This window comes from Fringilla coelebs (genome assembly GCF_963513975.1).
Source record: "Fringilla coelebs genome assembly, chromosome: 5".
Taxonomy (NCBI): Eukaryota; Metazoa; Chordata; class Aves; order Passeriformes; family Fringillidae; genus Fringilla; species Fringilla coelebs.
This window is the reverse complement of record NC_140033.1, coordinates 3,140,062-3,161,991: the sequence shown is the minus strand read 5'-3', so window position 1 is coordinate 3,161,991 and position 21,930 is coordinate 3,140,062. Positions and strand designations below refer to the sequence as shown.

General features: G+C 51.2%; 1 protein-coding gene across 1 annotated transcript in view; it reads right to left on the bottom strand.

Annotated features, from left to right (window-relative positions):
- Positions 1–21,930, bottom strand: part of PODXL (podocalyxin like) — a 45,006-nt gene that overhangs the window by 6,948 nt on the left and 16,128 nt on the right. Inside the window, exons 2-5 of the mRNA XM_084206763.1 lie at positions 8,554–9,375; positions 6,320–6,477; positions 5,768–5,833; positions 233–386 (exon numbers count right to left, since the gene is read on the bottom strand). Coding sequence (XP_084062889.1) covers positions 233–386; positions 5,768–5,833; positions 6,320–6,477; positions 8,554–9,375 — 1,200 coding nt within the window. The remainder of the gene's footprint in view (positions 1–232; positions 387–5,767; positions 5,834–6,319; positions 6,478–8,553; positions 9,376–21,930) is intronic.

Below are 21,930 nucleotides of genomic sequence, written 5' to 3'. Positions count from 1 at the left end.
GGGAAGAATTCTTCCTCCTGGAAGACTGAGGAACATGGACTGGGCATGACTCAACATGGCAGAGGGATTTGGTGCGTTCCTTGGGGCGCAAAGCTCATTCTGGGATCGTTCCTCTCCCAGACCACTGGGATGGGGCAGAACAGAACCCTTTGGCCAAGCTCTGGCAGACCTGAGGGCTCTGCCAGGCCTCCAGCTGCGGGGTGCCCAGTGCCAGTGATGGGATCATACTCACGGTGCAGGACCACCTGCACGGCCCAGTGGCGGGAGGGGCTCTCGCAGGCCGTCAGCATCACCTTGCACCCGTCCCTCCTGGCATCAAACACGTGCTGGGCCGTGGAGCAGAAGCTCTCATAGAAGGAGTCGTTCTCTCTGGCCTTCCACTCCTCCTGCAGGGACAGCAAGGGTCAGCACTGCTCCCCCACCCAGGGACTGCCCAGGACCACCCTGCCCCATCGCCAGGGGTGCAGGATGTCCCATCCTCATAGAATGACCCCTTTAAGGCTGGATGTGCCCCTCCATGCCGTGGTTTGGTGGACAGGGTGGTGTTGGGTCATGGGTTGGACTCGGTGATCTCAGAGGTCTTTTCCAACCACATGGATTCTGTGATCTTCCCTCCTCCCTGTGCACTGCCCGGCTGCCGCCAGCCCTCCCGGGGAACAGGAAAAGTTTAAAAGGAGTTTCTTTTCAAGGAGCCGAGCTCTTGGCTGCTGTTCCTCACCGGGGCCCTGCACCAGCCTTATCTGTGAGCCGCAGCTTTCGGTGTTCCAGGAATAGCAGGTCCCTGAGGGAGGCAGGGCGGGGGGGCTGGGGAGGCCAGGGGGCCACAGCGGGAGCAGGGCAGGGCTGTGCAGCCCCACAGTTCCACCCTCTGTCCCCACCAACACAGCTCCCTGCCCTGCCTAAAACTTCCCCACAGCTCTGCAGGGAAGGGCAAAAGAGTGTGTCTTCTTTTGGATGGAGTCACAAAATTAATCACAGAGTGGTTTGGGTTAGAAGGGACCCAAAACATCATCCAGTTCCACTCTCTGCCATGGGCAGGGACACCTTCTGTGAACCAGATTGCTCTAGGCCCCTCCAACCTGGCCTTCAGCACTTCCAGGGATGGGAAACCACTGCTTCTCTGGACAAACCAAAGCATCCCCGGAGAGATGGGAGAGGGGTGGATGGAGCCCGTGCTCCCTCCACCTCCTGGGCTGTTCCTGAGGTTTTTTGCTCTATGCTTTGTAGCATCTGGGAGCTCACTAAAGTGCCCACCCTCCTGCCTGCACAGATCCTAACGTGTGGATGTGGCACTTGGGGACACAGGTTAGGGGTGGATTTGGCAGTGCTGGGTTAATGGTTGAACTTTATGATCTTAGCAGGATTTTCCAACCTAAATCCTTCCATGATTCTGTGCACAGACCTGGCCCTCACAGGTCCTGTATGAGAGGTGCTGTATTTACAGCTGCTGCGTGCACAAGTCTTTGATCTGCAGGTGATCCTGTGTGTAAAAGTCCTTAATCCCTGCTGAAATGAGGTGGGAAAGGCTCTGCTCCTGCCTGCTCCATCACCCCAAACCTTCCCCTCCCATCCCAACACCATTAATGGCTGGCAGCACCCTGCTTGCTGCACCGCAGGGATGGGAGCTGCCGGACCCATGGATGCACCTAATCTCACCCCATCTTATCTAAATATTTGGGAAGCAGCAGTGGAGACAGGATGCACTTGCCGGGGCGGAAGGCTGGCCCCCGGTACAGAGCTCAGCATCGGGAGGCCCTGGCTGTCCCTGGGAACAGCCCCTGTCCCTTGCCTGTCCTTTCGCTTTGCACCGGGGACAGCCTCCCCGGGGCTCCTCCGTGGGGTTGTAGCATCCCTGGGAAAAGAGCTGGATGGGAAATCTGCCCCAGCCCAAGGGCAGCATTCCCTGCAAAGCTGGTTCCCAGCAGGACAGGGAGGAGGGGGCTGTAGCTTGGTGGTTTTATCACGTCTGGACGCTGGGTTGTGCTCCTACTCTTGGAATGTCCTGAGATTTACCAGTCCCTGTCTGAGCAGCACTTTCTGCTTGGCAGGGGAAGGAAAAGCCTCTGCTGCCTCCCTGCATCCTCCTTCCCCTGGTTTTGACGCAGCTCTGCTTTCCCCCAGCTCTCAATAACCTGTTTCTTCCCCTACCACCCCATGGGGGGGAAAAGAAAACCTTTTTTGGGTGCAGAGGGAAATGGGATTCGAGGCTAAAACCTCGCTGAGACCACTTCAGTGGCAGCTGGTGAGCAGTGCCTGAAGCCCTTCGGAGGGTGAACTGGAGGGATTGGCCCTTTCCAGGGCTGGAGAGGGGCAGGGTGAGGCGGCTGGGCCGGCAGGGATGCCCCTGGCAGCTCCCCCTCCCGCTCACATTCCTTGGCCGGAGTTGACAGGCGCTGCCGAGCGCTCGGATCCGGTTCCCACACTGGCGGGGACCTAAAACCAACATCCCCGAATGAGGTAACAGCACTTGAGTCAACAAACCAGCCCCGCCAGCTGCACGGGGTGAGGGGGGACCACGACCCTGCTCAGTGAGGGACTCCCTCCGCCTGCTCCAGGGACTGTCCTGTGTCCCCCGACCAGTGGGTGTCACACAGCAGTTCCAGTGGGTGTCACACAGCAGTTCCAGTGGGTTCGAGTGGTCCTGCTGTGGTTTTTGCATCCCCCACTGCAGCAGGTTCTGGTGCTCCCCAGCATCCACTGACTCAGCTCCTTGGACACATCTGTGTCCAGGTGGGGGGCATGATGGAGGAGGAGCACCTGGGAGATGGACACGGGGTTTTCTGGCTGAACCACAGCTCAGGCTACACCAACCACCTCTGTCAGCATCACTTCTTGCTTCACCTAACTAATTTTGGGGTTGGGATGAGGAGCATCCGTCCGTCCATCCATCCATCCATCCATCCATCCATCCATCCATCCATCCATCCATCCATCCATCCATCCATCCATCCATCCATCCATCCATCCCTTCCAAAGCAGGAGAAACCCAACTGAAAATGCATTTGTAAGCCACACCTTGGAAGAAGTCATCCTTTAGGATGTAAAGTACTGAGGTAATAACCCTTGCTAAAAAGCTCATTAAGATCCTGCTGTAATCAAAGGAATGAGAAGGAGAAGGTGGGGGAACATGGGCTGACCTGCTCAGCATTGGTTCAAAGCATCACCTGAAGAGGAAGGATGCAGGGAACCAACCAGCCTGTGAAACACCTACAGTCCACAAAGTGGTACCAGCTGTATATTGTCTTCTTTTTTTAAGGATTTATAGTTTGAGTTCCTTGTTTTCTGGGGAAAGTGAGGTGTGGTGAGGTGAAAGGTCTGCAATTCCTGGGTTCAGTCCCAGCTGTTTGCTGGGTACCCCCATCACTGGTGCTGCCCCACCAGCCCAGCTGGGAATGGGGTGGGTGGCTCTGCACTGTCCTCTCCCCTGCCCTGTGTGATCCAGACATGTCCCCCACCACTGGTCCCCCCACACAGCCCTGGCTTCTTGCTGGATCTGGATTTTGAGTACAATGCCACCCCGACTCTGGCTGTTCTCGGAGCAGGGTTGGAGCTGTTTCTGGAACACTTCTTATAGCACACACTTTCCTGTTTTCCCACGGGCTGTGAAACGCAGAGGATTTTTTCACTTTGCTGTCAGGATTTGGCTACAGACGTGTTTACCAGGCCTACAAAGCAGGGAAACCAGATAGTGCCATTTCTCTGTTATCTGCTTGGCTTGGGAGGCACAAAATGGGCTGCAATTTTCAGGAATACAAGGAGTGGAAAGTTAAGGGCGAGCGTGGGGAGGTGCTTGGGCAGCCAAGGAGGGCGATGGGATGGGAGGATGCAGCCCTGCAGCCTTTCTGTGGCTGTTTTGGGGTGTAATTGGCATTTTGTGCTAACAATGCTCTGGCTTGTTATTACACCCAGAAGAATCAAAGGGAAGCAGGGTGGGAGACTCCCTGGCTCGCCAGCTCCAATGCTCTATGGCTCTGGAGCAGGCTGATGCCAGGATGTGGTTTCTGCCCATCCCTCAGCTCGCTGGTGCTTCCCAGCCTCACCATCCCTGCTTCCAAAAGCCTCCCAGGACAGCTCCATGGGAAGGACAGCAGCTCTGGAACATCACTGTGCCCAGAAGGAGGGGGGCAGCTTTAAACACCAGCGTGGTCCTAACTCCCCTTAGGCTCCAAAATTGGATTTTGTCAATCTGATTGAATATTTTTATATATTCAGTACAAAATTTGATGAGATTTTCCAGCATGAACCTGCAGCCATGTCCAGACATTGCTTGGGGAAAGGGCTGGTCTCAGGAGAGACCATCCTGCTGGGGCTTCATGAAAATAAGGCCCCTCCTTGGAATCATCCTCAGCATTCAGAGCATCACTAAGGACATCACCACTACTGCAGCTGTGTGGGCAAGGAGCATTTACACCCAGCAGCAGCCAGAGTAGGAAGGTGACTACAGACAGCAGGCAGGTGCTTTCCCTCCTCCAGGAGCACAGTGGATGATGCTGGGAGGTCCAAGCCCTGTCCAGGGCTGCCAGGCAGGGCCATCACCCAGGTACAGGGAATTTCAAGAGCTGCTGTGTCAGGAGTTGAATTCACAATGTGTCTGCAGGGGATTTGTGAACACAGTGTGGCTTCACTGGGAGGGTCCCTTCCAACTTGGCTGATTTTGTGATTCACTTAGGACAGGAGTGACAGGAAAAAGGGGAGCAATTTTAAATTAAAAGAGGAGAGATTTAGATTAGATATTAGGAAGAAATTGTTTACTGTGAGGACACCAGAGCAGGTTATCCAGAGAAGCTGAGGCTGCCCCATCCCTGGAAGTGTCCAAGGCCAGGCTGGACAGAGCTTGGAGCAACCTGGTCTGGTGGAAGGTGTCCCTGCCATGGCACAGGCTGTGAGAAGGTCCCTGAAGTGCCAATTTTACACTGCTTACACTGCCAGAAACCAGAGCATTATCATGCCAAACCCCACCCCTGAGCCCTACCAAAGTCACTCTGTCAGGACCTCACCAGCCATTTACTGGTGTCTCTTCCTCTTTATCACCAACTTTAAACTTCTTCCTATTTGGAACTTATCAGTATCATCTTCCCTACTGCAGGAAGCTCACAGTTTCCACCAGAATCATTCTGAATATCCTTCAGGAACACCAGCAGACAGTGCCCACCCACCAGGAAGGGTCTTGGTGTGTGGTCCTGAGTTGGGCTTGCCTGCCCCCAGCCTTCCCATCACATTTTACTGCTCCCTGGTCTCGTAAAGGGTCTAAAACCAGTGAAATGAAATTTTTTACCTCTCACTTAAGGGTTCTATGGGGGCACTGAGGAGCACAGTGAGTCCCAAACTCCAGGCTCCTCTGCTTCCCAGCTGCTCTGCAGTTGGATGCCACCCTAGCCCAGTGTGAGGTACTAGATCCCACAAGTGCACCATAACTGTAGAGGAACACCTCAATTTTTTCTTGGGTTTTGGGACAACATTTCAGCCCCTAGCACAGGGAAAGATTTATACTTTAAAATTTTCCATTTGTCCTTCTGTAAGATCTGGATGGGCTCAGCTGGTCCTTCTACTTGGAGAAGACAACAGTGGCCTCTTGTCCTCCTGCCACATCCCCCACTGGTGACACTGCTGAACATGGGTTTGCATTCACCATTTTACATTGGTTGCATCTTTGATGAAATTCCCTAATTTCTGAGCATTTTCTCACATGCTCAGAGCACCACAGGTTAAAATCTGAACCTCCAACATCTGGCTAATTCTCCATAGAAGTCAAAAAGGTGATACTTACACAGCTTCTGGGTTCTTTCAGGTGGATGGTGGGCCTGGTGTGTTTCACTGGTGCCATACAGATGATCTGGAAAGGCAGAAGAAAAACAGCTCTCAGTGGTGGACAAAGGTTGGAAGGACAGTTGGTCACCAATCCAACAGCCCATCATTTGTTTCCTGGGAAAAGAGCCTGACCCCCTCCTGGCTGCACTCTCCTGGGAGCTGTAGAGATCCAGAAGGTTCCCCCTGAGCCTCCTTTTCCCCAGGCTGAGCCCTCCCAGCTCCCTCAGCTGCTGCTGGTGCTCCAGACCCCTCCCCTGGACACGCTCCCCTTCACCTCCATCCTCATTGTCTCTTCTTTGGAAAGCTCCAGGAGAAAGGGATGGGAGTAAATGACCTCTAAAGGTCCTTTCCACCCCAAACAGTTCTGGGACTCCACAACCTGGAACTGCTTTGCTGGCAGATTTTCACTCTCTCTGACACAGCAACAGCGAGAAAAGGCGCAGACTCCATGGGGGATGGAGCTGAATGAGCACCCCTGAGAGGTGCCCACCTTCCCATCTGGTGCCATTACCTCGCTGGGATATGAAATGTTGGGTTGTGGCTGGCCAGAAGTGCAGCTCTCTGCCTGGTCTGTCTGGTCCCCCGGGGCTGGAGGCTGGGGACTGGCAGGGCTCTGGGAGGCACCGGTGGGTTTGGCTGATGCAGATCCAGCGTCCTGGGTACTCTGGTCTGGCTCCCCAGCATGCACCAAAAAACAAGCAGACAGACACTGACACAATATAGAGGATACAGCTGGCATAGCCCACTCCTCAAAATCACTTCTCATCTCTAGTTCTACCTTGAAGCTCCTTCTGCTGGAGAGGCTTTAGATTGCTTCTTTAATTTTATATCCATTTTTAATTTAACTTTGATATGGAAAGAATCTGATTACTGATTTTATTTTCTGCTGCTGAAACTCATCAGAGAGGAACCAAAGGCCATTGGATGGCTGTGTGTGGGTAGCTGGGTAATCACTTGGAAGTGTGGGGTGACCACTTTTCACTTTATCTTCCACAGAGATTTCCTCGACAGACGCAGACCTGGCTACCCAGGATCTGTCACTGTTGGGAGGGGATGTAATTCCATAACCTCTGCTGACTGCACCTCCATGGAAAAATTCCAGAGTGACAAGCTTAGAAGTAGTGCCTGGTTCTGCAGGGGACAGCCTGTGGTGTCCTGCCTGGTATTGCAGGAGGGCACAAGTCCCAAATCTGGCAGCCCCATTCAGGTGTCTCTGATACCTGAGGTCACCTCTGAGGACTTGGTTAAGTTCTGCATCATCTTAGAACTCTCTGTGCAGTGGGAGTAGGGCAAGGAGCACAGCAGCCTCCTGCCTCCCCAGATCCCTTTGAAGACATGTATCTTCATCCCTGGCTTGCTAATTGATCCTTAAGTAGTGACAAAGAGAATTAAAATGCCACAGGATGTTCACAGCCTGCTTGCTCCTGGGACTCCTACCTCTTCCACAGAAAAGATGAGGGATATTTCTCTCCCAGACACATTCCGAAGGCTCCAGGAGAGAATTAATTCCAAAGCCATCTGTTTCTCATGAATTCTGCCAGCTATTTATTAAATATAAAGGGGTTTTTAGACCTCTTCAGGCTTAATGCTTGAGGCCCAATTTGAATTAACATAATTTTATATATGATCCTTCAGTGGAGAACAGTCCTGTGGAGCAGGAGGGGAAAGAAAGGAAAAAGAAACATCCTTCATGGATATTTTCACCTCATTCCTGCCCACACATGAAAACAGGACTTGGGGGAAGCCAGTGACGATGGCCTTGCAATAAAACCTTGGCCCATTCAGTGATGCCAACAGCTGAGAGGCTGAGGGGGATGGAGATGGTTTTTGAGTGGCTTCTGTATTCCAGGTAACTGGAAATTGGGTCAAGAAGAGCATTTTCCAGGGGAAGATAATGAAGGGCTCCAGTGGGATCACAGCTTTTATTCAGAGCCAGATGTGAGCTGAGCCCACAATCCCAGCCAAGTCTGGAGGGGTCCATGGAGCCCTCACAGTCCCACAGGGTCTGTGAATTCCCTGTGAATGCTTCCAGACAAAATGCCAGTTTGGGAGGGTTGAATTGTGCCTCACCAGGACACTCAGGAGCTAACAGGACTGTAAAACTTCAGAGGTCAGAGAAAACACCTTACTGGTGTTCAGCAAGGTCCTAAACAGCACATGGACACTCCTAATGCTGCCTAGACAGCAGCCAAAGCCCCCACACAGCCCTGATGGACATCCTCCCAAAGTCAGACTCCTCAGGGGATGTAAACTCAGAGTTTAGCCACAAAATCTCCTTAGTCATCTAAAGCTCATTTTCTGTGCATGCCCAGACAGCCTTCCCTAAGCTGTCAGCTGCCCCAGGGATGTCCCAGGGGCAGCATTTTGGGGGCTGTCACACTGCTTCCCCTGCTCTCCCGCCTCAGTCCCCAGCCCATCCCTGCTGCTCCCGTTCCCTGCCACTGAAGATGGAGCCTCTGCAGCTGATGGTGCTTCAGGCACCCCTTGGTCCATCCAAAAGCCAATGCCTGCACTTTGCCACTTGATTCATTCCTTGGATTTCACTGACTGCATTGACTCAACCTCCACCGAGGACAACAGGGACTTAAACACGTGCTTGTCACACAGACAACTGTGCTGGAAAGTCCTAAAATGACACAAGGTGGTGACAGCCCATAATGGCATGAGATGCTTAGGTAGCCAGAGGAAGAGAAAACACAAAAGGCCTCCCCAGCACAAGAATCCAAGGTTCCTGTCCCCTGTTACCTGCCCCAGGAGCTGTCGTGGTGGTGGTCTCTGAGACCGTGTCTTTGCTGGCAGCTGGTGACGTTGGTCTGGTGGTGGGATCCAGGGATCCACTCAGAGGGGTAACAGAAGGTTTGGTGCTCCCAGAGCTGATGGAAGAGGTTGATTCCTGGGCTGGAGGACTGGAAGAAGTAAGAGGCCGATTGGTGTCACATGGTGGAGGAGTGACAGCACACTCCTTGGAGCTTTGGGGAGTGTCAGTCCTCGGCACTGTGGTGCTCACAGTGTTGTTAGGCTGATCCAAAGGCTGATTTCCCTGAGGCTCTGGGGAGGGAGAGGACATGCCAGCAGCCCCTGCAGCTCCTGTAGGAGGGGCTGGATCAGTGACAGCAGATTTTGCAGCAGCACTGCTGCTCAGGCTTCCCGAACTGACTGTGGTGCTGGGCTGCTGTGACGCAGCGGTGCTGGCGGCAGGGCTGGTTTTGGGGCCGGTGGTGCTGTGGGAAGGGCTGTCCTGCCCAGATGTGCTGGCTGGGGGGATGTTGGTGCTCAGTGCAGCCCCTGGTGTGGTCAGGGTGCTCTCTGTCGCTGTGCTGGGTGAGGTGGGTCTGGGGGATGGAGACGTTCCCTGCTTGGTCGTGGCAAGGATGTTTTGAGCAGGGCTGGTCGTTGCCACAACGGGCTGAGTCGTGGCAGTGGTGACAGGTTGGGGTGTGGCAGGTGTTGTTGTAAGGGTGGTTGGTGAGGTCCCTCCAGCGCTTGCAGGCGAGGCTGACGTGGTGGCTTCTCCGGTTCCGGGGGCTTGGATTTGTCCTGTGTTTGGATCGTCCTGAGAGCTGACACCTGGGGAAAGGGAAAACACCAAAGCAAACGCTGAACTAAGGAAACTGCCCTTGGCTTCCCCTCAGAACGTGTATCTGTAGAAGTAAACACTGGTATAAACCATGAGTCGTTCCCTCAGGGATTGCCTCGTGCTCTCCAAAGTCATATCAAATTAAATTCCATGTTCTGGTATCGCTGTGTCCTGCAGGAAGCACAGCAGAGGAGGACAAGAGGAACCTCCAAATGTAGTCAAACTAACAGGACTTCAGAGCAAGAGCAGGAGGACAAGGCCTGCGGGGTCTCAGGACACAGGACTCCCTCAGATGGGAGGTCCAGCAGCTTCCATGAAAAGCCCTGCAAGTGGTTCCCAAAATAAAGCAGATCCAGCCCCTGTAACGGGACAGCCAAGGGATGCAATGCCTGCAAGTGTCCATCCCTGCAAGTGTCTCCCCCATCCCTGAAGGGGATGGTGACACACAATCACAGACTCATAAAGGGTGGAAAACACCTCCAAGATCATTAAGCCCAAACAATTACCTCACATTATCACATGCCAAGAGATCTGTGTTTGTTTCTGAAGAATACTTTAAACTTTCAAATGATGAAGCTGTTCCTCAGTGGGGGATGCAGCTGAAGGACAACTCACCTGACAAGAGAGAACTCTCCCACTGCAGAGAGCTCTGCAATGTGCTGTGATGCCAAAATGGGTATTTTCACTGCTAAACCAGTATAAAAATCTGGGTCTATTCTTCTGTTTGTAATCACTGCAGGAGCTCCATCAATGGCCACAGAGAGTTTCCCTACGTGGCAATCACCAGTTCTGGGCTCTTGCTCAAATTCACCCCTGGAAAAGTTTGACCAATTTTTCACCTTTCAGGAAACATGGGCTGAGTCACTTTATCCATGGATCCCTCTGGAGTCAAAGCAGTGACCTGATTTGGGGAGAAGGTTCTTCCATTTGGGGTCAGTGCACAAGAACTGCTATATCTTATTTTTTTTCTCCATGAAGCATTCATATATTATTTCCAACCCTCCAAAAGAGGAGTCACACTCCCAAGGATTGATTTTTAGCCTAATGCTGCTCTCCAGAGATCTGCACAGGCAAAGTATCTTCTCTTACAGAGCCTGTCTATTGACACTGACTGTGAATCAGAGACCTGATGAAGCTCAGGTTTCTGGTGGGAAAATTTAACTTCACCATGTCAGGATCTGGCTCGAGAAGGACCTGGGGAGAAGGATTTGAGATGGGGAGACTGCAACAAGTTTGGGTTCTTGTGGGAACTGCCTGGGGACAGAGTGGGTTTGGAGGGGGCAGAGGAGCTACAGCTGGGCCTTGCATAGGTATCTAAACAGGGAATGGAAAGGAAAGGAATGGAATATAGAATATTTCAGTTGGAATGCACCTACACTGATCAGCTCATACAACTGCCTGACCATTTCAGGGGGATCACAGCACCACAGGCTGATTTGGGTTGGAAGGGACCTCAAAGATGATCTCATTCCAACCCCTCCTGCCATGGGCAGGGGCACCTTCCACCATCCCAGGGTGCTCCAAGCCATGTCCAGCCTGGCCTTGAACGTTTCCAGGGATGGGGCAACCACAGCTTCTCTGGGTACCCTGTGCCAGGGCTTCACCACCCTCCCAGACAAGAATTTCTTCCCAACATCCCATCTAACCCTGCTCTCTGTCACTTTAAAGCCATCACCCCTTGTCATGTCACTCCATGCCTTTGTAAAAGTTCAGATCTCCTCCCAAAACATGGTTTCCTCACCAGCCACCAAAAGCAGCCACTCCTGGAAACACAATCAAGATGTGAGTGTAACTGAAAGCAGCAGCATGAATTATTTTAGGAAACACTTGGCTTGAGAGAAAACATTTCCATTACATCTGCAGGAAAAGGGCTTTTGTGGAGATAAGTCATATTTCCTATAGGCTGACCACTGTCTGCAGGAGAAGAAGAGGTAAAGAAGTAAAACACCATCACAGGGTCCTGACAGATAAACCCCAGGTGTTGAAGATGGGAGGGAGTTTTGATCAACCACCTCCTTAGCTGTGCTATCAATTTGTGTGTCTTGAATTGTCAGTGATGATTGCACCAGACTGGGGAGAGACCAGGCATCCAGTGAGCCACAAAATGGGTCTGTCCCATAAATAGGGTGTAAAAGTTTGACAGGGGGTCTGACAACAAAAGAGGTACAAAGAATCCCCTAAAAGTAGAAACAATACAAAAGAGATGTAAAGAAAGAAAGGGTTGGAAGGAAGGAGGAAATCCCACACTGCTCTCATTTCCTCTTCATGCCCCAGGCTCATCCCAGAGGGGCAGAAATTAAAGGCTCCCAACAGAGGTCAAAAAGACAATTCAATTCAACTCAGGCCAAGAGAAGGGTTCAGGACCATGCTTTGGCTGTGGGCCAGTCCTGGTGTCCAGCTGGGACCACCCTGTGATCCAAGGAACCAGGATCCCTGCCCCAGCACTTTCCTGTCCCACCCTGGGGAGATACAGATAGGATTTTACCACTTTTAGCAAACAACTGAGAGCAAAAGCCCAAAGCAAGGGGTTTTTCTGCTAATGGAGAGATCTGGTGACATCCTCCAGGCTAGTCCTGACTGGGGTGGTAGAAGGGTCTTTGTTGAGGCACAGAGTGACACAGTCCGTCCACCCCCCAAAAAAAAAGACTGGGAGAAGAACCACAATTCAAGTTGGTGCCCAAAAATCTCATTAGTATTCTATCTTTCTGCATCTCTGCCTCTGCTCCTAGTGTTACTCTTCACTAAGGTCAAAAGACATTAAAAATCCATTTATTCTTCCCCATTAAGCCAGGACCAGTGATTTAAGAGGGATCAGACATCATGGGCTGGACCTACAACACACCAGTGGAGAGGGGCTGTGGCTACAGAGCTACAGAGGAGCAGCAACATCCATCTCCACACCCCTCCTGCAGGTTTTGGGGCACCTTTTTGTCAGCAAAATTTACCTTTTCTATGCTGCTGCATTAAATTAAACTGTTTTCTCACTGCTGCTGCACCAGGTGCTGCTGCAGTCACGGGGCTCAATACCTTCCTGCAGCTTTATTGCTCTGAGCTTAATGTTGTTGTTTGTCCAGGGACTCTGTCTCACTGCAGCTTTAGGAAAAAATGCATTTCATTTAGAAAAATTGCCTTTTTTTTTTTGTTGTTGTTGTTGTCTTGCAGGATCACCACCCACAGAAGACCTGGCTTAGCCAAACCCATTGCAAACTTAATTCCAAAGCAGAAACAACTACCGAGCGAGCACCACAGTCCCAGGAGTCACTGTTTTCCTTCCACACGTACTGTATCTCTTTTAAATGCCAGAAAATGTTTTTTTCTTTCAATCTCTTCCCCCCTTGCTGGCCACCTGTGCCAATTTTCAGTGGTGGACTCAGGGGTAATAACTGGTAAGGAGCCCCTGTTTGCCTGGGCTGGTGGCCAGTATGGCCTGACAACTGTCCCCAACAGCAGAAATGAAAAGGATCTGGTTGAAGGAGGAGAAAACCCCTGGTAAGCACAGCCAGACAGGACAGGATTATGTCCGGGGCCCCTTCAGCATGAAAATCACTCACAAAAGATACAGTAAGTCCTTTTGCTGGGGACAAGTGATCCCTTCATGCCGTGAGCCCGCAGATAAAAGGATTTAAGACATCTATGAGAGAGGAGGAGGAGGAGGATGGAGCATGGAGATCCTCCAAGTTATCCCTCCCCTTACCCACAGGAGACCCTTCCCAAAAGAAAGCCCACTTGAATTTCAGCCAGAGACCCTCACCCTGTTTTCCAGAAGGCAGAAAAATACCACCTGCCCCTGACCTTCCTGGCTGCATTTTGGCATGCCAAGGCCGTTTTTTTGATTTCACTTTCCTGGACCGTCACCAATTCCCCATTTTACGGGAGATGAGAGCGATATAGCAGCTACTGGGGGTATTTTGACCTGGCTGCAATGAGTCTAAAGGCTGGTCTGTGCTTCTCTTTTTGTGTCCAAACCTCTGGGGCTGGGTGTGGGGTGGATCCGTGGGAGGAGGGCGCGAGCCCTGCGGGCATCAGCGGCTCAGCGGCCGAACTGGAGGAAATGAGTGCGCTGCAAAAACATGATTTCATGTCCGGATACGTGTATCCCACGGGCAGGCCTGGGATACAGTGTGTCTGGGATGGGGACAGACGGGAGGGCAGACAACTTTCCCTTCTCGCTAATTACCCAGTTCAGCCCATTTGGGAGGGGATGGGATGGTGTGGGAGTTCTCTGGTCAGGGTCTGGTGGGATGTGAAAAGTCACCCAAAACGTAAAAGGAAAGGTGAGCTGCTTTGTGCCAGCACAGCTCCTCACAACAGCAGTCACAGACACAACTTGCACCGCCTCTAACTCATGGAATCACAGAATGGTTTGGGTTGAACAGGACCTTAAAGGCCCTCTAGTCCAACCCATGGGCTGGGACATCTTCCACTATCCCACGATGCTCCAAGCCTTGGCCTTGAACACTTCCAGGGCTGGAGCAGATGCAGTTTCTCTGAGGGCATTATCACCCTCACAGGAAGAAATTTCCTACTGATTTCCAACTAATATCTAATCTAAAGTGTTCCTCTTCCAGTTTAACCTTGCCACGGGGTGATGCTCTGGTTGTAACCTCAGTGCAGCGAGTACGTGAAATTTTGCAGGCTGGAGAAGGCACTCAGGGGAGAAGTTTTTTTGGAAAGATCAAGGCTTGGAGTGCAAAAAGAGAATCGAACAGGCTCAAAATGCAAAGTGAAAGGACACGTCCCGTCCATCCTCCCAGAGCCCACCCAAAGGCAGCGATTATTCCCTCTCCACGCAGCTCCTCTGACTATTCCCTCCCCAACAGCTTCCCGCTTCCTATTTCGGTAACGCCTCCCCCTGTCTGCCCCCATCCACCTTGTTCTAACAGCTCAGATATTGGCTGAAATTCTATTAATAGTGAGAGAAGGAAACTCAAAAGAATAACTTAGGAAATGGTGGGTGACACACCCCAGGCCGGCGGGCTGAGCCCGGCTCGGAGCCTTACGGCAGCCAGCTCCTGCTCCTCCCAGGCAGGATGAGAAAGCCAAGGAGCCTGAGCAGCCCAGGGAAGGGGAAGGGATGTCAGCCAGGCCCTGAGGAAGTTCCTATTTTCCTCCCCTTTTGTGCAGCCTTTCCTGATTGAACAGGGGCAGCGGGTTGAGTTCATCAAAGGCAAAGCAGGGGCTGAGGCTCTGGGGGTGGCCTTTCCTAGGGGACAGCATTGGCCAAAGTCAGTGAGGAACTCCTGGACTTTTCTTTGCATTGCAAGAAGCTCTTGGGAGCAAGGAGGGTTTTATCCACCCTCTGCAATGCAGCCGTATCTGAGGTGCAGCAGAGCCCAGTCACTGCAGAGGACAGGAAATCTGTCACCTCCTTTTGAAACCGTGAGAGGGATCAGATTGGCAGAATATCACAGAGCAGTGTTATTTATCCTGGAATTAAGCTGGGCTACCAGAGCAAGTGGTTACTTCACAGGGTTTTTAATTTTGCCTGTGCAGAGGCTCTTTCCCTTCCATTGGCTTAGGGATAGATGGATGGGATCCAAACAGGGTCTTCCTGAGCTGCCTGCGGAGATTTTAGTGAGGGATGTGGTACAAGGATGGTTTACACACCGCCCTGGCACTCTCCATGTCTTAAGATGCTTTCCTAATGAGTATCCCCCAACCCCTTTGCTGCCAGCCTCGCCATCAGCTTTATGAAATGGCTTCACCCAGGCCAAAGATCCAGTTGGCTTCCTGGGTTATGGAATGGGGAAAGGTCCAACAGCAGCTGCCAGACCATTCGCCTCTAATCAATCAGTCCAATCCTCCAGTGCAGACATATCCTCCCCAAACCCCTGCCAGAATAAAAACTGCTGCAGAACACTTCTGATAGAATTGCTCTGCAAAATGTTCAAGATGAGACCTAATGGCTGGGTCTAATTAGTGTGGCCATAACACCTGAGGAGGGGTTACATCAAAGAGGTGTGGGCAGCAGGTCAGGGGAGGGGATTCTTGGCTGTGAGGGGGGTGAGATCCTGGCACGGGGTGCCCAGAGAAGCTGTGGCTGCCCCATGATCCCTGGAAGTGTCCCAGGCCAGGCTGGACAGAGCTTGGAGCACTCTGGGATAGTGGAAGGTGTCCCTGCCATGGCAGGGGGGTAGAATGAGATGATCTTTAAGGTTCTTTCTAAACCAAACCATTCTGTGGTTCTATGAGTGTGCCTGGACTCTGATTTAAATCCACTGGGTTTATTGTCAGCAGGGAACCTCCTTTGCCCCACTGTGGAAGGCTCTATTGAAAAATCTCTTCAAATTGCTGCTGTTTAGATCATGTGTGGAAGTGGCAGTGAAATGGGGGCAGTGATGCTGACAGTGCCCTCTCCTCTCCTGTCAAATTGAGGGAATCTGCAGCCACTGCCTCTGCCCTGAAAACCCTTCCCAATGGATCCTTACTGTCTGGACTTGGAGCAGGGTAGAGTGGGAAATGGATGTGCTTCAAGCCCCAAGGAGTTTTGCCTCATCTCCAGATGGAGAGGAGCATCCAGGGCTTCCTACTTCACTGCTAGTCTGGAGATACCCCTCAGCAGGAGTTCTGGAGAATGTCCTCACAGCATTTTAGCATCATCTTGAGGACTCTAAGTCTGCAACGTTTTGCAGTGAATCAAATCCCTACAGTAGCCAAAAGGCCACCCTGCTTCCAGAACTGGGAAAAATTCAAGTTTTCCCTATTTTTACCAAGTACAAGTAACCCCAAAGCCCAAAGAACAGGACTTGAAGCAAACCTCACGTGAGCTTTGGCTGCTTCATCCTCTCTGTTAGATCTGCCTGGTTTTATTTTATTCACACAACAGCCTTTAAACCTCCTTGGTTCCAACCAAGAAACCCACCTGCAGCCTGATACACTTTTCCTGCCAGGACTGCAACACATGTCCCCAGAACCCAGGTTTTGATGAACCAGCATTTTCTGGTGACAAACTTGCTTCATTAACAAATTCCCCATCAGCTCTTTCTGCAAGTGTTTGAGCCAGCTCAGCTCGTCCGCTGTTTCATTTGGAAGTGTGACAAATATTAAAAATAATCATCCCAAGGCACACCTCCCCTCACTCCTCTTTTCCTGCAGCCCTGATTCGTCTCCTCTTCACACTCCCTTGGTCCCTCTAAACACCACATTTGGGGAGGCAGAAATGGGTTCATTTGCTGCACTAATTAATGACCAGACAGGGGGTTTGAGGGAGCAGGAATATCTCAGTGCTCCTCACTCCCACCTTCTCAAAAACATTGTCGTTGAATTGTCCTTCATGCCACGCTTCCAACTCTTCTGAATTTCTCCTCAGAGTCTGGGGTTTGCCTGAGATTTGTGATCTGTGGCATTTTTCACTCAAGTGGACCCAGCTGGTCCATCCCAGGCTGTTCTGCATCCCAGGGCCAGCTCCAGCCAGAGGTGAGGAATGCCAGCAGTGGGAAGTCCAGCCTCTCTTAGGGATAAACATAGGACATCCTCTTTAGGATTGTGTCTCCACCACTCTCCTCATGGAAAATCTGTGGCTATCTAAAAAGTGAAGGGGAAAGACAAAAAAACCACCAGAAGGAGACAGGAAGACCACTGTGGAAAATGAAAGCTCTGAAATCCTTCACAGGAGGTTGTCAAGGAATCAAACCAACACAAACACACGTGCCCACCTCTATCCACGCAACCCACAGGCATTTTTCACCACTAAAAATAATCCTCTTTCCATCAGGAGAAAGAGGATATCTCCATCCCATCCACGATGGGATTTTTAAGGGACCTGGCTCCAGGCTGCAGACTGAGCTGGGGGCTCTGCAGCCAGAAACTCCTCATTGTGTAGGAAATGGCACCAGAGCTGCTGGACCAGAAACGTGGGGAGCAGGAGCCAAAAATGCCTCATGTCCCAGCCTGACCAGGCCATCCAAAACACAGTTTGCCACGCTCCTGTCCCCTCCTGAATCCTTTGTACCCTTGGAGTGGAGCTGCCCCATGATGACCTTGCTGCTTTGAAGGAGGATTTGTGGCTGTATCAAGAGAGCATCAATCACCATCGCTGAAGGACATGGTGTCTGCTACATTTAGCCCTGAGACCCCTCTATTTCTGCAAAAGTCACACAGGACTTTGGAAGAAACTCAAGGTTTACACCGAGTAATGGGCCAGAAAGTCTCTCTGGATCAAGGTAAAGCACAGGTGCTTCTGTCCCAAAGCAGTGGTTGTGAGTCAACACTACACTGAAAACCTCACTAAAACTGTAAGAATACAGAGCTTTGTTATACTCTGAATATCTGGGGTTTTTCTTCTGTGTTGTAAGACTTTAAGATGGTTTTTCAGGATTTTGTCTGTGGACATGAGCACTTTAAAAGCTGTTTTTTTTTAATTTAAGAAAATGCAAATAGGTTAACAGTCTAGATTTTTCTGAGTTTGGACAGAAATCTCGGTTCATGAGAAGAACATAAAAACTGGGGCTGCCAGATTGGGAATTTCACCTTCACCACTTGAGGATCCCACCCAGCTTCACCACCTCTCTCTGGGGTGGAAGAAAGGCTGGAGGAACTTCACCATCTCTCCCCAGGGTTGAGGGCTGGACCACCAGTTGATTCCAGCACGAAGGAGCTGTGGAGCTGTCGAGGTGGTGGGAAGGAGCCCTTTGGAGAAGCCAACACCATGAACTGCTTGGCCAAAGCTTCAGCTTTGCTCTGGAGGGCTGAGCTGTCACATCCCAGCAGCTCCTCCTGGGGACGTGACCTCCTTTCTCCACCCTCACCAGGGAGGGTGTCTGGGGACACAGATTTATTCATTCAGACAGAGAAAAGTCTGCTTTTCACCCTAGAAAGAGGAATCATCCCTGGCTTTTCCTGGAGGACTTCCCTCCAGACAGCTTGGGAAGGAGTGAGGTCGTGAGCCCACGAGACAGGAGCTGATCTTTATACAGCCTGATGGCTTGTCTACACAGGGGTGCTCAGAAAAAATTAATCTAAAATTAAAAGGAGGTATGACTTCAGAGTGGATTAGTCAAAGTGCACATAACCCAGCAGGTGGACACTCTTGTTCAGCTTTAAATCAGTCTTTATTTAATTTAGCCCAAATGAAGTAAGTTAAATCAAACTCTCCTCAGCTCTTAAACCTGATGAGGGGGAGCGGATGCACTTTAGGAAGGTTAATCCAGGAGAAATTTGGTGATGGTCCCCAGAAAACATGCTCCTAAATGTTGCACTGACCAAACACCAGGGATGGGGCACACCTTCCTCCCCAGCTGAGGTTGGCCCTTCCTAATTCCTGGGCATGGAAAGCTTTGTTTGATGTCAGATTTGATGTCACATCATGGAATCATAGATTAGTTTGGGTTGGAACAAATGTTTAAAATCTTGTCCAACCCCCCTGTAATGAGCAGGGACATCTTCAACTAGGTCAGGTTGCTCAGAGTCCCATCCAGCTTAGTGCTGAACACTTCCAGGGATGGGGCATCCACAGCTTCACAAAATGTGCCAGCATCTCAGCACCCTTATCATCAAAACTCTCTGCCTTGTATCTCATCTAAATTGAACCTTGTTCAGTTTAAAACCATCATTCCTGTCCTATTGCAACAGACCTGTTAAAAAGTTTGTCCCCATCTTTCTTATAAGCCCCCTTAACTACAGAAAGGCCACATTCAGGTCCCCCTGGAACTCAGTTTTTCTCAGTTTTTGTCCTTGGAGAAAGGCAGGACCAGAGAAGGCAGCGGAGAGAGCACCCTACAAGTTGTTGGGTGGCACGGGGGGATGACATTCCTCGCCTTGCTCTCCTCTCCAGCTGGCTGGGCCCATATTTGGGTTCATGCTGAGCAAGGCAGGGATGGAGCTGGCCCTGAGCTGCTCATCCTGCCAGCTGGACCTCTGCCAGCTGGCTGGCATCGGGGAAGAGTTGTCACATCCAATGTCACTCAAGTTGGGTGCTGTGCATCAGCGACGTGTCTAGACTTCATCCACAGGCAATGAGGGCCACAAGGCTCCCGTGGAGCAGAGCTCCTGGGGGCTGGTTCTGCAGCCAAAACTCCCCTCTCTTTTTGTAAGTGTCACTCTAATTTTTGCACTGAGGAAGAGGAAGGGAGGGAATATTCCCTTTCTTGGGGAAGGGGCTCTTCCTAAAGAAAAAGGATCAACAACAAAGTCAAGGACACGCTTCTCTGGAGCCTCATAGCCTGACAAAGCCAGACCACAGAGAGGTGTTAAAGCTGGTATTAGCAGCAGGGATCTAATGCCCAAATTTGTGCCATCAAAACTGAGGATGCCATCCCCACCTGGAGGCTGAAGCTGCAGGCCCAGCAGGCAGGAGGTCCAAACCACAGCTCTAAGGGGCAGAAAACAAGAGGAAGAGACCCTAAATCCAAAAGAATAAGGAGACCTCGGCCTGGCCACAGGCTGCTCTTGTACAAGGGAAAAAAAGGAGAGGGGTGAGTGGGAGGTGAGTTTGTGCTGGCACACAGCTGCTGTGGTACTGCCACACGCTGTCCCCTGCTTCTTGCACCTCCCTTTCCTCCCCACCTCCCCAGAAGATTTACAGCAGGAATCGCCCTCAGAAGCAGCTCTGCCTGCTCCTGCCACCCCTGTGGGTTGTGGGGGAGGTTGGCAGTCCCCAGGGTCACGCTCAGGGCAGGACTTGGACATTGCCTGCCTGTCCCGAGGACAGAACGGACCAGCGGAAAAGAGATGGCGGGGACAGGATAAGGTCCAGAGCCTCACCCTCCTTTGTGCACCCAGCACCTCTGATGAGTCACAAATCAGCCCAAATTTACGCCCTCCAGCCAGCAAATTTACTTTCTGGGAGGCAAGTCAGGCGTCCTCCCCCAGCCCATCTCACACACACCCACCAGCAGGCCAGGATGAGCCCAGAGAGGATGACCTGAAATATCTTGAACTGGACAATCCTTGTGGGTCCCTTCCAGCTGGAGGCACTCCGTGATTCTGAGGTCTTTGGTTTATTGACACTCCAAGGTGATGTGAAAGACACAAGTGATGCCAAGTGACAGAGAAGCCACCTCCAAGAGGCACTGGTGATGCCCTCAAGCATCCCAGCTTCTCTAAGTAAAATTTGGGGTGATTCCTGGTTAAATATCCTCCCCAGTTCTGTCTACTTTGCTTCTCTTTCAGGCTATGCTGGAGACAGGTTCCTCTGCAGGCACATTTGGGACACCTGCAAAGCCTCGCTGACATAAAAGCTTCCCCCTCACATCCCTCACCCCAGGATTTCTGCAGAAGATGGATGTCAGGAATCAGTCCCCCCTGACCTTGGCTAGCCAGGGTTACTGAGCCAGCAGCCCAGAGATTTCCTGTCAATGCCGTGAGGAGAGCTCCACGTTTCCTTGGGATCCTTTGTGTGTCCGTGCTATTTTGGGTCCTACCTTTTGTTTTTTGGGCTTTTTTTTTCCCTCCAGTTCCACACCCGCACCTCCCTCAGGGTGGGGTCTTCCCAGATGACTGGGAAGCTCTATATATACACACTGCATGCATGAGCACCTACATATATTCATATATTTATATATTTATATACTGGCCTGTGAGTGGAGCCTTCAGGCATGGACTTGGCAGGAGGCTCGGTGCTATTCTTTAGGGGGGGAGAGCCTCGGAAGGGAAGGACACAGCCAACCCTCCCTCTTATTCAAAACTATTTAAAGACTGTCTGGCACTGAGTTTCTTTCCCACCAAATGGCTCCAGTTTCGATCTGGCTTTGCAGGCCCCTGGTTTTACAGGCCTGTGTAATCTGATCAGCTTCTATTGTTGGCATATTCGTAATTGCCTCATTATTTAACTCTCCTGAAACTTTACAGAAAGAGAAATCCATTTTAGCCTTTTGTTTTGTTGTTTGTTTTGTTTTGTTTTTCAGGAGAAGTGGGACTCAGTTTCCATTTGAAGCACTTGTTCTTTGATAGCTCCTGCTCCTCCCCTCCTTAGAATAATACACATGATCACAGAAATCACTTATTAAAGGCACGAACAGTGAGAAACTACCTTTTACAGTGCTGTCCCAGGGCAGGACCCTCCAGCACAGCATATTTGTTACCCAATGGACTCTTAGGTGGAGCTGGAAGCAGCACAAGTAGAGCAAGTGTCCAAGGCTAGGTTGGATGAATTTGAACAACCTGACCCAGAGGAAGCTATCCCTGCCCATGGAAGGGGGTGGAACGAGATGGTCTTTAAAGTCCCTTCCCACCCAAACCATTTTGCAGTTCCATGTTCTAGGATTCACCCCCAGAGAGGAAGGATGCTCCTGTAAGCACTGTGTGCTGGCTCACCTCCTTGCTGAGCCACAACTCTCTAAAACAACCCTCGTTACGCTTGTCAACCTCTCCCTGCCTCAGTTTCCCCACCTCTACCTGCAAGAGTGGGCAGGTTTTGGACAGAAGAGCTGTCTTCAACTGCAGGCTGATCCAGCACCTTGCTAACCGGGGCCCCAGCCTTGGTTAGGTGCCAGAGCAATACAAATAATTACTAATAGTAAATCCCATGGGAGTCTATTACATTATGGTTCAACTTCCTCCCAAACAATCGCTCCTCTTCCTTGCTTTGTGTGTTCTTCAAAAGAAGC